At 36.1% G+C, this 17186-nt stretch overlaps 1 protein-coding gene across 2 annotated transcripts in view; it reads left to right on the top strand.

Annotated features, from left to right (window-relative positions):
* The window catches only part of CACNA2D1 (calcium voltage-gated channel auxiliary subunit alpha2delta 1), a 366545-nt gene that overhangs the window by 315060 nt on the left and 34299 nt on the right, over positions 1-17186 (top strand). For both annotated transcript variants that reach the window (XM_066550936.1, XM_066550937.1), the window contains exons 16-20: positions 2143-2211; positions 3767-3841; positions 5139-5213; positions 12211-12282; positions 13364-13435. In XM_066550936.1, the coding sequence (XP_066407033.1) occupies positions 2143-2211; positions 3767-3841; positions 5139-5213; positions 12211-12282; positions 13364-13435 (363 nt within the window). The remainder of the gene's footprint in view (positions 1-2142; positions 2212-3766; positions 3842-5138; positions 5214-12210; positions 12283-13363; positions 13436-17186) is intronic.

Below are 17186 nucleotides of genomic sequence, written 5' to 3'. Positions count from 1 at the left end.
TATGTACATACACACACACACACATAGATATACACATAATTATATGTACATAAAGTAGGAAAACAAGGTAAAGTACTGAAGTAAAGCCTCAAATTGTTGAGACCATAAAGGCATAGGTGTATCCAACCCCCTCTGAAGCCTTTTCCTGATTCTTGATTGTACAAGGGAGTGTGTCTATGTTGTCACATGGTTTGTTATTCTAAATTCCCTAAATTAATTTCCTCATGTAGGGCTTACAGTTTTCTTGCTTGTGGCTTAAAGGACTCATTCCTATCATTTGGTTCTTACTTTCCAGTGGCTGTTTTTTGGCTAAGATTAAAGTAATGCAAAGTGTATTACATGAGGCCACATTAGAGCATAAATTCAGGTTATGAAATTCTGAAGAGGAACTTTCATTTCAGTCTGGCTTTCAAGACTGTCTTTAGTAATTTGATGTATTTGTAGCAATTCACACCTCTTTTCTAGCCCCGTCCCTTCACATTCTATTTATGTGTTGCTCTGGCTTCATTTTCAAGATAATCCAAGAATTTCCAGATACTTTTGGGTTTACCAGTTAGGCAAAATTTATTCATAATTATTATCCTTTCTAACTTTACCCTTTTTTTTTATTTTTAATAGTGGGGATATTGTGTTATCCCCCATACTACATCCCCCTCCTGTTTCATTATGTTTCTTTTCAATGTTTCTTCTAAATAACGTCTTTTCTACTGATTAATCCCTATTTCTCTTCTTTTCCTACAAAATCCACTTCACTTTGCTTGTAAGTTTACTAATTCTGACCTCATCATCACCTTTCTTTTGATACACAAATATGAGTTCATGAGGGATGGTTTAAAATTCAAAAAGGTGCTACTAGACTGGGAAAAGAGAGAACAGATTACACCAGAGTGCATTCATATGGTGTTCTAGCTTTTTTTTTTTTTTCCCAAATGAAACAAAGGGAGAAAAGGGATATGACTCCTCAATAAACTAGATAGAAGGAGAGTAAGCATAAATGAAGGGGAAAAGTTTGAAATTAAACCCAAACAATCACACAAAAAAAGGTAGAAATCTGCCTATGGACAGTTTGGAGTAGAAAACTAAACTTTCCTGGGTATCTGAACATAAGGTGTTCTGGATCCTATTTTCAGTATGATTTGTGAAGGTTACTAAAGAAAAAACAGATTTCTTGTATCTTCCCAAGTAAATGCAAATTCCTTGCCTCAGTTGCCTCACTACCAGAGGAGACTTTGATGTTGCCAAGCCCATGATAGACATCATTGCACACCACCCACAAGTAGTGATGGTAGAAAAAGTAGAGGAATTCTGTGTTGTATTTTTCTATTGTTTTTTCCTGTATGTGTTATATACCTGCTGTGGTCTAACCCCAGCCATCAACCAAACCCCCACTGGTGGGGCTGGGGAGATAATCAAAGGGGAAATTTGTGGGTTGAGACAAAAGCAGTTTAATAGGAAAACAAAAGCTGTGCCCACAAACAAAGCAAAACAGAGAATTAATTCATTGCTTCCCATGGGAAGGCAGGAATTCAGCCATCTCCAGGAGAGGAGGGCCCCATCACACTGACGGTGACTTGGGAACACAAACATCATCACTCCAAATTGAAATTTACTATTTCTAAGCTTAATTTTCCTTTCCTTTTTCCTTTCCTTTTTCCTTTCCTTTTTCCTTTCCTTTTTCCTTTCCTTTTCCCTTTCCCTCTCCTCTCCTCTCCTCTCCTCTCCTCTCCTCTCCTCTCCTCTCCTCTCCTCTCCTCTCCTCTCCTCTCCTCTCCTCTCTTCTCCTCTCCTCTCTGTTATCCATAGTTTTCTGTGTAGTGAATATTGTAGCTGCAAATATGTTTGCATAACATTTAGGTTTTGTGAAACTTTTATATCCTAAGTTGCTGACCATCATCTATTTTTAAAAAATAATATATTAATCCCACTAATTATGGACAAAAAAAAATTTCAATTTTCTATTCATCAAGTCAGTGAAGTATTATTATTTTCTTTCTTTTACAAAATTGAAAGTAATTGTTTTTTACAAAAACTGAAAGTAATTGCTTAGCTACACACATTCTTCCATTGTTCTAATATATTATGGCTTAACATTTGCTTTTTAACTAAAGTCTTTTTCTCCCTTCTTTACTGGTTATTTTTTAGGAGCTGGGCCTTGTGATTACAGGAACTCTGCCTGTCTTCAATCTAACAAGGGAACAAAATGGGAAAATCGTAAGCTTTTCGTTCAAAGAAAGAAAAAGTAGCAGCAATATAAATTAAATTTAATGTTTAATGCCTTGAAGTATGTGTATTTCCACAGAGTATTTTGCAGTGTAATTGTCTTGTACATCAGAAACAAAGCGATCATATCCACTTACCTGATCACTTCCTGGGAGCAAGAAAATGCAGTGCATTCTTTTACCCTTTTTGTCATTCTGAGTTTCAGGGTGTGACATTCCTCTATCTGTCCCTGTGCCTTGGTGGCAGTGGGAATGCATTAAGTGCTCAATAGATGGGAAGTAGATGATGATATTATTTAGACTTTTCTAAGAAATCATGTCTAGATAAATTTCTAGCAAATCTCTGAGGCTATGACATTTCAGAGTAAAAGGCAGTGATGTAGAAAATATAAAGTAGTACATAATTAGTAATTATATTGGAAAAGAGCACTATATTTAGATTAAATTCTAAGTGTTGAATAAATAAAATTGCCCATCCCTATTACTGTCTGACATGGAATCTGTGTCCTCTTCACAAAACAAAAAACAGACCTGGAATATACTTGAACAGTGTGTTGTAAATACTTTACTTTTGGTGTTCTCCATTCAGGTCAAAATATATAGAAATTTAGACCAAATATTATTTGATTCAGTTTCTCAGCTATTACATAGAATGAATCAATGAGGTTTTGGCATTTCTTTACTTTACTTTCAGAATAGTTTTCTTAGCTTCCTTTAAAAAAAAAAAAAAGTTGCTTAATCTTATCTACAAGACAATGCCTGGAATTGTCTGAGTCTTGTTCAAAGTGACAGACTACTGATTATCAAAGGATGTCTTTCTGAGAAATAAAACAGATGTGATCTAGTACACAGGAGCAAGAAGAGAACTCCAATCTGCTCAATTTGTATCTCTGCCTGAATATATTTATAGGCTGAAAGATTCCTCCTCCAGCAAATTTAACAAATTTATTTAATATGGAGAAGGGATTCAGGTCACACCATGTAAATGACTGCCCTCCGTTTCTGTTGTAAAAAAATAAATTATATGCAAAATAATAGTACTGCCTGAGTCCCTGATTTCAAATGCTGATGATTCTTTTATTCACTGGGTTTTTTTATTGTGTTGGAATATTTTTCATTCATCTTTATACTATAGTCCAAAGAGTTAATTGTTTTGAGGTCTCACTTACTAACTGCCCAACCTAAGCACGAAAAGTAGCTCAGTGCTGGTGCTGGTAGTTTAGCATCTGCATAATTGGCAAAATTATTGCATCATTTTTGCTTTCAGCTGTTATGTCCTTACATATATTATTTATTCATCCAGGAAAGAATTAATCTTCAGAAATAATTTCCCTACTCTAGACTAAATTCTAAATTTATTAAATTTTATTTTGAATCATTTTGACATAATTTAAAATATTCAGAATAGACACATAACTAAATAGGCAACTTCTCACATGTATCTGTCAAAAAAAACATGAAGGCAAAAATACAATTTTACTGACTGTTCCAGTTGTTCTGCATTGTAAATATGTCTAATACATACTAACATTTTGGAATTTTACCAGAATCAGCTGATTCTTGGAGTAATGGGGGTTGATGTCTCTTTGGAGGACATAAAGAAACTGACGCCCCGATTCACGGTAAGCTGCTTGCACTGGTGGTTTCCCATAATGGATGTTTAATATGGGATTTCTGTGCGTGCTCTTTCATAACTCATGCTGCAATGACTGGATTTTAGTCAAAATACCACCAGGCTTCTTTTCCTATATTCTTTTCTCTTGTTGTTCATTGTCTGGTGGTTTTCTGTCCAGCCATATATCTGTTTCTGTGTGATTTGTCCATCAGGGTGCACTGTGTAAAAGTCAGCTTTTACAATGGGGGATGTATTACAAGCAATTATCTTCCTGTATCTTAAGGCACTGCTCTTTAGTTAAATGTTTAGTTCTTAATGCAGAGTGCACAATCATTTCAGCTGAAAATATTTGCCATTTGTCTAGGACAGGTCTTTATAGAAAATTTCTTTAATATAGGTGTCTGTCTGTATCCTACTCAGTATGATTGATTTATTTATGTAGACATCTAGCTGTGGAATTTCTATGAAAATAACTGGTGCTGTGGAAAACAAAAGCTGGGGAGGAAAAGGAGCATCACAAGTCTGACTGAAGGCAGATGCAAAGTCCTACCTTTAGAATGGAGTAATCCCACACCACAGCTCAGGCTGCCTCAAAGGGCAGGAAAGGACTTGGGAGTTGTGGTGGGGAACACACAGCACATAAGTTAGCAGTGTGCCCTGGCAGTAAAAACCAGCTGTGCAGAAAACATCTGCATCAGTCCACTGTCCAAATTTGATCTCCTCAGTGTAATAAATATTCTGAGGCCCAGTGCAGAGCTGCTGAGTTGGCTGAGGGTCTGCAGTACCTGGTACACAGGAAGAACCTGAGATGCATTTGGGCTGAAGAAGGAGCCTAAGGGTTAGCTAATGGGAATTCTGGAGAAAATGGACCTTAACACTGCCTCAAAAAGAGGCTACCAGCATAGGGGTGGCAATGGAAATTCCAGCTGAAATTAAGGAAGAAGGAGAACAGACTGCCCTTCCCTGAGGTTGTGGAATTTCCACTGGAGGTATTCAAAGAATTGAAACCTAGTCCAGCTTCGAAGTCGGACTTTATTTTTTAAGTTGGACTTTATTTTTTTTGCTTTCAGTGAGAGGTTGTACCAGCTGACCTTCAGAGGTTTCATCAGCCTAAATCATTCTCCAAGTCTATGATCCTAAAAGAGTAAATATTAAGAAATTATCTTGTCTGTGTTAGTAATCTTATACTTCATAATGCCTGAGGCGTGTGTTTTCCACAATGTGAGCATTTCTTGAAAACCATTAATTACCCTTTCTTCATTACTTAAAACCATATAATGCTAAACTTCATTTCTTTCTTTCAGCTTTGTCCAAATGGATACTATTTTGCAATTGATCCTAATGGGTATGTGCTACTGCATCCAAATCTCCAACCAAAGGTATGAAACATCTTCTAATTTACTTCTCTATATTAAGGGTATATTTTCAGAAAAAATCAGAAGGCACGAGACAGCAATAGTGAAAGTTCTCAGTTTTGTCTGTATTAGGAAAATCTGCGATGCATATATGGCTTCATCCAAATCCACCAGCTTTGGCTTGTATTGAATTTGTTTATTGACAAAATAAAAAATATGTATAATTTGAATGCATATTTATACATGTGAAGTGTTTTAATATACATAGTAATATTAAAACAATTAGTGGTAGCTGTAATATCATTGTGAAAACAGTATAATCATTGTGAAGAATCTTGAAGCAATCTGAGATTTTGTGCACCTTTTTTTTTGTGATGCTTTCTCATTTAAAATATTGAAATTTTCATACTTGCAAAACCAAAGAAATCAGAGGAAAACACAATGTATTTTACTTGAATTGTTGTATTTATTTACTTGGTTGTTTTTTTGTTTACCAGAGCTGAAACCTGATCTCAGAGTTGGGATGGATTTAGCTGAGCACCCCTACCCAGAACACTAGATTTTTAGTAGATTAACTTGTTTAAACATGATACTTTTTTCTAAATACGATTAGGACACAACTTCAATCAAATTTCAGGAAAATAGAAACCAAATATTTCAGTTTGTCCCTTTATCCATTAACTGTAATCCTTACCTTGTGGAGAATCCTACTTTGTCTGTATCTTCTTAACTTGCCTCCCTGACATTGATGAGAAATTTCAACAGGAATGGATGGTATTTTTTTTTTTCCTAAAATCAGAACTTTGATCTTGGTTTTAATGAAAGGTTTCTCCATGTGAAACGATCTTCTCTTTAGTGGACTTCTTGAAAATTCTCATATTTTAATTGCTTCTTTTCAGTGAACTTTGTCTTTTGAATTCTTATGGTTATATTATATAAATGACAACATTAAAATAACTTTTTTAATTGTCAAAGACAGAAGAAGAAATTAAGCATTCATCTACATATTTTAGTGATTAATTTAATTCTTATTCTGGGAGAAGTCAACTTTGTGAATATTTGAATTAATTTCCTGGTGCAGTAATTAATACATTTGAAATTTTTTGCCAAGTGTGTAACACAAGAAAGAAAAAAGTGCTTCTGAAGAAGAGAAAGAATAACTTGTCTGTAACTTTTAATGAGATATCCCTTTTGATTTATTTTAAAAGACACTTCAAAAATATAAAGGAAAACCATGGAAATGAAGGATTTTATATAGTCTCCATAATTGAGCAGGACTTCAGTTTCTGGATATCTGCATTTGATTTTCATGTCTCAAAAAATGGAAGTTTTGATTTTTTTTTTTGGTGAATTCTTCAGAGGCAAAAATCTGCATCATTACTGACCCAATCTTTTCTTAATTAGAGGTTATTAGTAATTAGGTGATGGTGATGGGCCTATTTATCTTTCCCTTGTATGCAAATTAAACTCTTTTCATTCATAAGAGTAATGTGAAAAGAAGCAATGCAATAGTCTTATTTTAGACCTAATCTTGGGAGAAACTGATGGGTATGGACTCTGTCCATCTCAGATGTGCTGTAATCCTGTTCTGTTGCCCTACAACATTGAAGAATAAAAACTTCTTTTTAAAACTCAGCTCATCCCAACTAAATCTAGGCAAACTGAGGTGGATTATTAGGATACTAAATCTCATGGTTTCTCTGTGTAGTTTTCCTCTTAAAAGGATATGGCAGTCCAGGGATGCTTTCCCTTAATGGTCAAAACTTTGATTTAGAGTATGTTTAAAACAGGATGTTTTATAAGTAATAATTGTTATGTTGTAGAGCAATGTCTAAATGTAAGATGAAGCATTTGAATTATTATTGTTATTGTTGTTATTAACAGTTGCACAGACTAGACTTTTCCACTCCCAGTTTGTGTGGGGTGGTGCATGCTATTCAGACTGATACAAGAGCTACAGTTTAAAACTAAGGTACTCGACAAAGACAGATGTATTTAGAATTCATGGACTTTCTTTAACATGTCATATTAATTTTAGTTGAACCTCCCAGTAGCTGTTAACCTATTAACAAACATCATTTTAACCCTCTTTGCCAGCAATTTTTCAATAGTTGTAAAATAAAACATAACTGCGTCTTTACCTTTGAAGAGGTGAGGGTTTCTTACACTTCCAATGCTTCTTTCTTTTGAATGTCTTCTGCTTTCCTTCTGAAAATCTATTTCCTCAAATCACAACTGGTTCAACACAATTAATATTTTGAGAAATTGTCCTGAAGTTTGTAAAGTTGTTTGCACAACTGAGAAAAGTCAACAAACAACAAATTCAAAAGCAAGTTAATTTAAACCTTTCCCATCATGTTATTATTTGCTGAAATATGTGAAAATTATGCCAGAGCATAATAAGAAAATTTTTAATATGCATCTTAATATAGCTTTAAACAGCTTAAACTATTTTTATGTGTGTGTAATTAGCTACTTTTTTTATAGTACTTAATTTATGTTTTATTGTTAATTTTCTTTGTGTGTGTCTGCATATATGGATATATTTTTCCCACTGTTATGGGAGAGAACAGGTGGATGCACCACCAAACAAGCATAGTCACTGAAGTGAGTCCATTAAGCATGTATTAACAAGCTTAATCTTAATTACATTTTGAAAGCAGTAAATAATTCTATTTCTCAATCTATTCTAAAGATTAGAATCCTCCTCTTCATTTTTGCTATGGTTCTGATCAAAACCCATTTTAGACAGTCCTAAAAATCCATATGCATTCAGTGAGGTCCAATATTCTTTCTTACTGTTTAGGGTTATTTAAGAAATTTAAGAGGAGCTGAGTTTTAGGATCAAATATAAAAGTAAATAAATAAATGAGCTATTCTCATTCTATATGTTATTCTGTCAGAATATGTGGAAGGGAGAGCTCTCTGTTAATTTTGTTCACATTAACATATGTCTGATTTTTGTTTCCCTATCCTAAAACTGTGTTTAATTCTGGAAGAGAGCTCAGAGCTCAAGATCAGAGTGAGGGGTAGTCTCTGCTTGCAGTAGTAAACATGCACTGGACAGCACAGATGTCGAGAAAACACTTCCATTCTATAAGTAGGCTATTAACTAATAGTGCAAAAATATAAATTACTGCTTTTTTGTTACTTCAGCAAATTGGTGTGGGCATACCAAAAGTTAAATTGAGAAAAAGGAGACCCCATGTACAGGTAACTTTGGATGGAGGTGATTAGTGCATTAGAATGCATAGACCTGGAAATATAATTAGAAAGCTTCTGCCCTGCTTACTAGGAAAAATCTAACTAGAGAACTGTTTATTGTGACAAACAGCTTCCAAAGCATGAAGCTTGCATCCTTTCCTGTTTAAATAATAAAAAACATGCTATTGGCTGTAGTGAAGGGCATTCCATTAAATTATGATGCTTTACTAATAGGTGCTAATTAGAGTCGTGCTGTAAAAATTCTTCTTCAGATGTTGAAATTAATTTGAAGACTGGAAATAAAAAGAGACTACTTGTGCTGGCTTTGCTTGCATAAACCCAAAGTCAAGAGAAGATCAGAAGACAATTCTTGTGACTTTATTGCCAAGTTTTATTGTACAGTGTATGCTGCATAAAATTACAGAAGATGAGTTGTTCAGGTTTTTTTTTCCTTTTTTCCTGGGGAAGTCAGAGTAGGGAATATATTCTATTTGCAATTTATGTGGGATTTTCTCAGTTTAGCAGACCTAGCTGCACAGAATTAACTGCCATTAGCCTGGACAGTGTAACTAGTCATGTTTATGTAATGCCATTCCTGAGCAAAAAACACTTAATGAAAACTTAAAAATCACTAAAGGAATATATTAACTATGTAACTAGAAAAATAGTAAACTTAAACACAGTATATCAAGTTTGATTTCTTGTACATATGGGAATCTGTAAAGCAAAACTTGTGGCCTGCATAGCAGCACCAGTAAAACATGGTGTAAAATCCTGATCCAGGTCAGTGATTTCAGCAAGTGTTGGGTGGCTGTGTTCATAACGTGTAGAAGGCCACCTCAGGGTTGAGTTTTTTTGTTTGTGCACTGGAGAAATCAGCACTGAATCATAAAAAAATCTTGGTTTTCTTATCAGCCCTGGCTCCTCAGCTTGCCATGGTGTGGCCTGGCTGCTGCTGGGTTTGCCAGGCACTGCCTGCCCAGGGAGGGCAGCACTGGAAAAGCTCTGGGCTCCCACCCACTCCAGATGCTCCTGAGTTTACCTCTGTGACTTTTTTCCATCACTTCTTTTAAAAGCCCTGTAGCCTTTTTCTTCACTGCAGGTATGAGTAAGAATTAGGCTCCTGCAACACAGCAAAGGTCATCCATAGAATTTGTGAGAACTGACCTCCCAAGACACACAAAAACAACATTTTAGTTAACTTTTTTATGTTGCTGCACCAGTTCTTTCTTTCTTTGTTTCCTTCATGAGTTGTCATTGAAATTATAGATCCTTGCCTTTATTTGTCCTGCTGAAAATGGATTGCAATCCTTTTGTTTGCATGCTTCATTGCTGGTGATTTATTTCTGTTCTGTTTTGTTAAGTTGTGCTGCTGAATGTGGTGGTGGTGGTGTGCTTATTCCAGTCATGTTACAGGCATGACTGGATAAAGAGAAGAACAAACTGAACTGTAAGTTTGTTTCTTCGTGGCTTGGAATAAACCCCAGTAAATGGCAACCTTGGAAATAAAAATTATGGAGCCCAAATACTGGTAAAAACATTCTTGGGGGAAGGAGACATAAAGGGGAATTAGTCTTCCCTTTTAAAGTAGCAGTGTAGGAATTTTCTGTTCTAGCTCTTAGTGGTTGTCTTTGTGCCTCAGGCACATCTAAGAATGTATTTATACATGTGCCTATTAAAAGTGATTAATAAGTATCATATAAGAAATGTGAAGTGATATAAATCTTAAAAAGAAGAACAGTTAATACGTACTTGAATTTTAACAGAATTAAAGCTTTCTATTTTGTCTTTGGGACTCCTTGACTATGACTAGCCCAGGTTATCATTTGAAATGAGTATTGACCTTGATTTGATGTGATGGCTTTATTATTTTTTTCTTTTTTTTTTACCATTCATTTTCTTCTCTGTTCCTTTGTGTGTTGGAATGGAATGTGAACTCCATAAATGCCTCCTCTGCCATGCCAATGCCTTCATGCATGCTGTTTGGGTTTGACCATGCTATTCATTATCCATTGCATGTAAGATACATAAATTTTTATTTATTTTTACATTTTGGCCTTTTGTTACTTATTTTGAGAGTGTGAATTTGTTGGGAGGGAAAAGCAACTGCATAGCAATAATTGAATAATTTTGAATTAGTAGGGAGCATACGTTAATGCCATTATATTGAAGTTGCTAGTTTTATCAATATTATATAAATAGATACACAAAAATTTTCCTGAAGTTCTCAGTAAATATTTTAAAGAAACACCCAGAATCTTTGTCTGCGATCTTTTCAGTACACATTCTCTTCCTGAGAATAAAAGTATTGTTTTTTATCTTAGCAGACAGTAAGTCTTGTTAAGAACAAGAATGATTCTGTATAGTCAGAGACATATACATTTTGTCCTCAAGAAAAGGAAGAAATATTATTTTTTCTTCTGGAACTATTCTATATTACAATCTTGAAAATAAGGGCTGTTGTTAAGCTCTTAGTACTCCAGACTGTTACATGAAGGCATCTTTTCCCATTTGTTCAGGATATTACTTGCTTCCAGTACATACATGTTTTGCAATGAAACATGCTTGCATTCCTTGATAGAACAGTCACATGTACATTTGTCATTTAGCTTTGCCAGAGAATGCTAAGATATGAGGAATATAATTGTAATTTTGAAGGAAGGGACTTTAGTCTATATGTCAGTATAGCAAAATTGCTGAAATCCCTTATTTTTATTTTCTTTTTAATTTTCTACTCCAAACTGTCAGATTTAAATGGTTAAGTAATATATCCCCATACTCCTAGTTCTAAAGAAATGCACTTGCTTTTAGGGGGTGCATTAAATAACTACTGGGTGATGAGGATGGATGATTTTTACACCACACACAATATAAAGTCAATGGGGCTCAGGCAAAATTGCCAGAAAAAAAGTTGGATTCCAACAACTCATATGGAAGATGGCTCTGGCCAAGTAAATGCATACTGCAGCTGAGAAAAGGAGCAGAGGCTGGAGGGTGGTCCAATTTAGTTCAGCAGAGCTCCAGTTGCCTTCCAGAACTCCTGTGGGGCCAGGGTTCCTACAGATGTATGTCATCAAAGTTCTCTGTGCTCCACAGTTGAGGGTTGACATCATCAATGTTCCTTAGGTCTGGAAGCTTGGGTTTCAGTATTTCTGTGCTACAGGTTTCCATCTTCTGAACTGAGATAACAGTACTGATGTCAAGAGAAATGCTTTTGAAACTCCAAGGTGTTCAGGGAAGTCCTGCAATGCTGACAATAAAAGTGGGGTTTGTTTTTTATAAACCCCAAATAATTGGCTGGCTGTAATTGCTGCCTTTTTGAATCTTGAACCGTAGTCTATTCCCACCTCACATCAGCAAGTCTGTGTTGTATTTTACTCTTGGTAAAATTGCAGATTACAGTTGCCCAGCTTACTGGTTGGGTGGAAAACTCTCCCAGATTTCTCTCTCCTTTCTTGGAGGCAGGACATCAAGTGAGAGATCCATATCCTCTGCTTCCTCCCATAGCAGTACAATCTGTGACATACCAGGAGAAGGGGAAGGGGGAGCAGCACCTCAGCATGAGCCCCATACATGACAGGCTGTGGACAGACACTGGCAATTAGTATTAATTTGATTTTCACTTATCCAATTAAACTCTCTATTCAACAAAATAAAATAAATGAGAAAGGGCCACCAGTAATGCTACAAGAGATTAAAATAGATGGGTAAGTAAACCCAGTAAAGTAGGCTAATTTGAAATGAAGGGATTAGAGTTGTTTGTGATATTAAAATACTCTGTCTTTATTATTTGATCATTTAATATCTTCTGCTTCAGAATCCTAAATCCCAGGAACCTGTTACACTGGATTTTCTAGATGCTGAATTGGAAAATGATATTAAAGTTGAGGTGAGATTACCTGGTTTCTTAGTGCCTGTTGCTGCTCGTATTTCACCATGTCATAACTGCAAAGCAATGAATGTTCCAGATTTTGAATGGGTATCTCTTTCAGTATAAATCTGAATTTTAAATTTGGTAAGATGATGACTTTATATAGAGAAGTTATATTTAGACAAATTAAACCCCAGCATTATTGATAGGCAAGGGCAATGCATTATATTCCTCTCATTTTGAAAACCACAATGATTGCTACTTATATTCTTCTTCATAAAAATACCAATTCCTGGGAAGGAAGCTAGAAAAATTTTTCAAAACATAACACTTTTTAATAGAATATTTAGCTGAAATATTTTAAAAGTATTTCCCTATTAATGCAAGATTTTTTCCTGTGGCAAGAAAGAGAACTGAGAAACAAAGCTAAGTGTAGACAGCAAATTAATTCCTCTGTATATTTTTCAGTTACTGATTTTGTAATATATACAGAAGCTATACATTTTTAAGAAAATTAGTTATTTTTCTGAAATCAAATTAAAGGCTTTTAAACATTTTACATTTTTAACATATTTTTCACTGAAATTGTTCTTTTATACTGACGGTAATCAGCCTGCCTTGGTATCTGTTTAATTCTGCCTTACGTTTCTTTGAAATGTCTGCTTCAGAGGGGAGTTACTCTTGAACTGATACAAAAGTCTTTTTGTGAATCAGTGCTACTACCTAAATCACACAGTTGTGCTGGCAGGCACAAGAAATGCTAGGCAAAACTTCTTTTCATGCACACAGAATTCATTTTCTCTGTCAGTGCCCAGCATCAAGGAGTTTTATGGCATGCTCTGGCAATTGAAAGTATATCAGAATTGTTGCTTCTGAACTCTACTGATTGAGTATATATTTGGATAAAACAACTTCTAATTGGAAAATCTGAAAATTGTAAACAAAACTTGTTTTTTTAAGAGTTGTGACTTCCATTTGCATTAGAATTTTCTGTGTTTTTAAGAAATATTTTGATCACTTGAATGATTATTCATGTTACATGCAACACCTACACTTTTTTCTCTTTATTTCACTTTTTCCTTTTCTTCCTTGCCAATAGATTCGGAAAAAAATGATAGATGGAGAAAGTGGAGAAAAAACATTTGAAACACTGGTCAAGTCCCAAGATGAGGTAAGATAGGAACCCAAAGAGTTACATTTACAGGAACAAACCAAACCAGAAAAATAATGTGAAATGGTGAAATGCTGTGATATTCATTTTGTAATGACAATTTGTACCATTTTTTCCCTCCAGATTTACTAGTTTTACTAGCTTATAGTAAAAAAAAAAATGTACTCAGGAAAAAAAGAATTGTTTTGTTTCTTGGTTTCTTTGGTGCATCATTAATCAGGCAGTTGTTGATGAGGTCTTACACTCTGTTCAACAGGAAATGGACCCAGCCTACTTCTGTGCATGAATTCCAAACCAAAGTGCTTAATTTGCTTGCAGAGATGTGTGAGGATGGGTTTGGTAGTTTATATTGTGGTTGAATGGGAAGAAAGTTGTGAGAAAAAATAATAAAGTAATATTTTTATGCCATAAATGAAGACTCTTTGGGATAAGCAAATTCATCTTACAGTTATATCATGTACTTTCTGAACAGCTTGTTGAGTTCTTTATTTTCTTGTCCAAAATACTTTTTCCTGAAAAGCATTGCTACTGTTTTCTCTAATAAGCAGACATTTTCTAGCAATAGGAAATACTCAGATTTGATATGGGTCATTACATGGGTGCTCTGCTTCATGGGGACCTCAGTGAGAAGAAATCATGACTGGTGTGCTGAAGGAGCAGCTCTGGCCAGAGTGTGCCCCACAGTTACAGTTCCACAATGGCTTTTTGGAACTCTTTTGCTCTGACCATAAATCAGTTCGAAGATATTTAATTTGATGACTTAGCAGACACTGCACAACCCATAGATATAAACTCACCATAACAATAATTAGAAGAATTGCTTGCAGTTAATTCATACTGACTTTCCCCTCTTCCCATATTCTTCTAGAGACCTGTGCCCTTGCAGTGCCCTTGCCTCCTTTACTGTTTTGTGCTTATTACAGTAAAATGCTAAACCCAAGCTTTACAATACTGCTTTACAATCTCTGGGTAAATCCTGCCCTGTGAAACAATTGTGTTTTTTCCTGAAGGGTTGCAGTGTTGGAGAATGGTGCACAAATAGGTGTTTTCTGGGGCAGAGAGGCTAAGCCCCAGTGGATGCCGGCTCTGCCCCTCACCTGTGTCAGGAGCCCATGCTGTTTAGGATGTTTAGGATGCCACCAGTCCGTTCCCTTAAGGGAAACTGGGTGGTTCCTGAGCCACTGTCAGAGAGTCCAAAGCCCTGCTGGCATCTGAGCTGAGGATAAACTGCTACTGAAGGAAGAGACTCCATGCTGGGACATTTTCAGACATAGGTTGTTTTGTTTCAGGAGTGCCTTTCCAGATCTGTGGGTGAAAAAGGCTCTGTGTAGGTGGTTGGAAGAGGAAGGGTTAGAAGGTCACAAAAAATACAACAATACAATTCTGGTTGTACAAGAAATTGCATTAATGGCAAACATTTTGAAGAGATTTCAGGCTGTTTGTACAATTCTCAGGCTCTGTTCTACAAAAGACCTGAAACAGTTGGTCCTGCAACTCTTTGCCCAAAGAAAGAGGGAGGGAAGTATTGCAAATGCTGAAGTCAGTTACAGTATCTGGGCAGGAGGGAGGATGTAACATCCCTGGGTGCATGAGAATGTGCCAGTTACACACAGCCCAGACCACAATCTGTGTTGGAATAAAATATCCCAAGCCTTTGATCCCAGATGTCTCAATGCCAATGAAATTAATTATCCTCACCTTCCCTTTCACCATGGCCCAAGATTTCTTTCTCTACCCAGACCTCTCTGAGAGAAGAAAGGAGCAGCCAGAGCTGGCTGGCTATGATGACTGCTTCCAGCCATTGCAGCTCCCAGCTCCAGGCTGCTAGAACCAGAAAAAAGCTGCTTTAAACCACGGGCCACGCATGAGCCATGCATCACTTAGCACTTGATAGCTTCATATATTTTCTTATAAAATGGGCTGATGTGGTCGGTTGCTCTGAACTGACAGTTGCAGTCTTCGGGCTTAAAATTTATGTTCTTTTTGTTTTGCTTTTTTGGTTTAAGTTTGCATCGCTCTCCTTTTGTGTTGCAGCTGGCCCCAGCAGTGTCTTGGGAGATGACTTCATACTACAGCATAGAGACTGGACTTGTAGCAAATGTGGGTGGGGTGCTCTGGAGTCTCCCAGGGCCTCCGGGGCTTTCCAAGTAACAGAGAAGATGCCATAGGAACAAAAGCATTGCCACATTTGGCAGCAGGGGTGGGCAGTAGTGAAAACTGAAGGGTCACAAAAGCTGCAATACCATGTGTGAGTTCCTTGGCAGTGATCAGCTGGGGATGGGATGGGCTCAGAGTGCCCACTGAGGAAGTTGGCAAAGGTAAATGGGAGCTGAGGTGTGAGGATGTGTTACCTGCTGGGTTTGCTTTGGAGGGAGCTTTCAGCCAATTTGCTTTCAAGCACTGTGGCAATGCTGGTGGCAGCGGGATTTAATTACAGCCCCGTTCTTCTCTTCCCTCCCCTCCCACCTTGGGCACTGTTTTTTTCTTGTGGGGGTACCCATGAGACTGTGCCAGATTTGGAGGCACTGCCAGCATTAGGTTCAGGTGGCTGATTTTAGCCTGAAGTACACATTCAGTGCAAATAGGCTTCAATAGGAATCTCTTCAACCATCTTTTTACCTTAAATGTAAAGTGTATCAGAGTACAAGACACTGTTATATGCATCTTCTTTCTGATTTTCTTTTATCTTTTTTTTTCATTTTCTTTCATCTTTTTTTAATTTTCTTTCAAAAATGACTATTAAATTATCTTCCTATCATGCTTTACTGAAAAGCAGCAGCCAGGTAATGAAAGGGTTTGAATTTATTAATGTCATACAAGTCACCTCCTTTCCAAATGGTCATTTTTCTCAATATCCTTTTACCATAGGGAAAGAAAGAACCTGGAGGTGTACCTGTGCTACCTTTCACCAATGTTTGCAGTGTTGCAGTGCAACAGCTGTACAGTCTTCACTGCTGGCATACTTACAAAAATTTGATTGTTAAAGTAATAATATGTTGCAGCTGGCATAATCTTACAGCTTTCAAAGTGGAAAACTGAGTAAAGCAATGTCAGCCAGGTGGATTCATGATTAAATCTATGGGGAACTGTGGGACTGTGCCTATCATGCTATTTTTCAGACCACAAGAAAACAAATGGTAAAGATTATCCTAATGTATTAAGTTTTTTAAAAATAAACATTTATTTCAATGTTACATTTTTTCCCGAATTCAGGACCTTCCTAATTAGATTAGAAACACATGCTAAGTTTAGCAGGGGGTGTCTATACAGTCAGAGTTACCAGACTGTGCCTGTAGTTATGATTCAAATTTAAATGCATTAAGGCAGTGGTGCTGTGACCTGAAAGGATTGGCTCTGGGTGTTTTTGTTTTTAAAGACTTACCTACAAAGTCTTTTTATAACTGAGGGGTTTTTTTTTAATCTTTTCATAGTTTAAGTGCAAAATGATCTATAAAAGAGAAAACATTTTCTATCAAATTTGAATCACACAGATAATGGTTTGTATAGGTCTGGCTAATGTGAAAATTGCAGGTCAGGTTTGTCTGATTTTATTTAAATTTAAGTTTGCTCGTGTTCAATAAAAATTATATGGTTGATTATTTTGCAAAACATAAGTTTGGAGTATATTTAAGGAAAAGAGTTGCAGCTCAACCCATTATTTTAGCAAAATAATAAATAGAAATACAAAGGATTTTTACTTGATTTTACAGAGTATTTCTCAAAGAAAGGTCACAATTATTGAAGCTCCTTA

Source organism: Molothrus aeneus, chromosome 5 (genome assembly GCF_037042795.1).
Source record: "Molothrus aeneus isolate 106 chromosome 5, BPBGC_Maene_1.0, whole genome shotgun sequence".
NCBI classification, from domain to species: Eukaryota; Metazoa; Chordata; class Aves; order Passeriformes; family Icteridae; genus Molothrus; species Molothrus aeneus.
The sequence above is the reverse complement of the archived record's forward strand: the minus strand, read 5'-3'. Positions and strand labels throughout refer to the sequence as shown.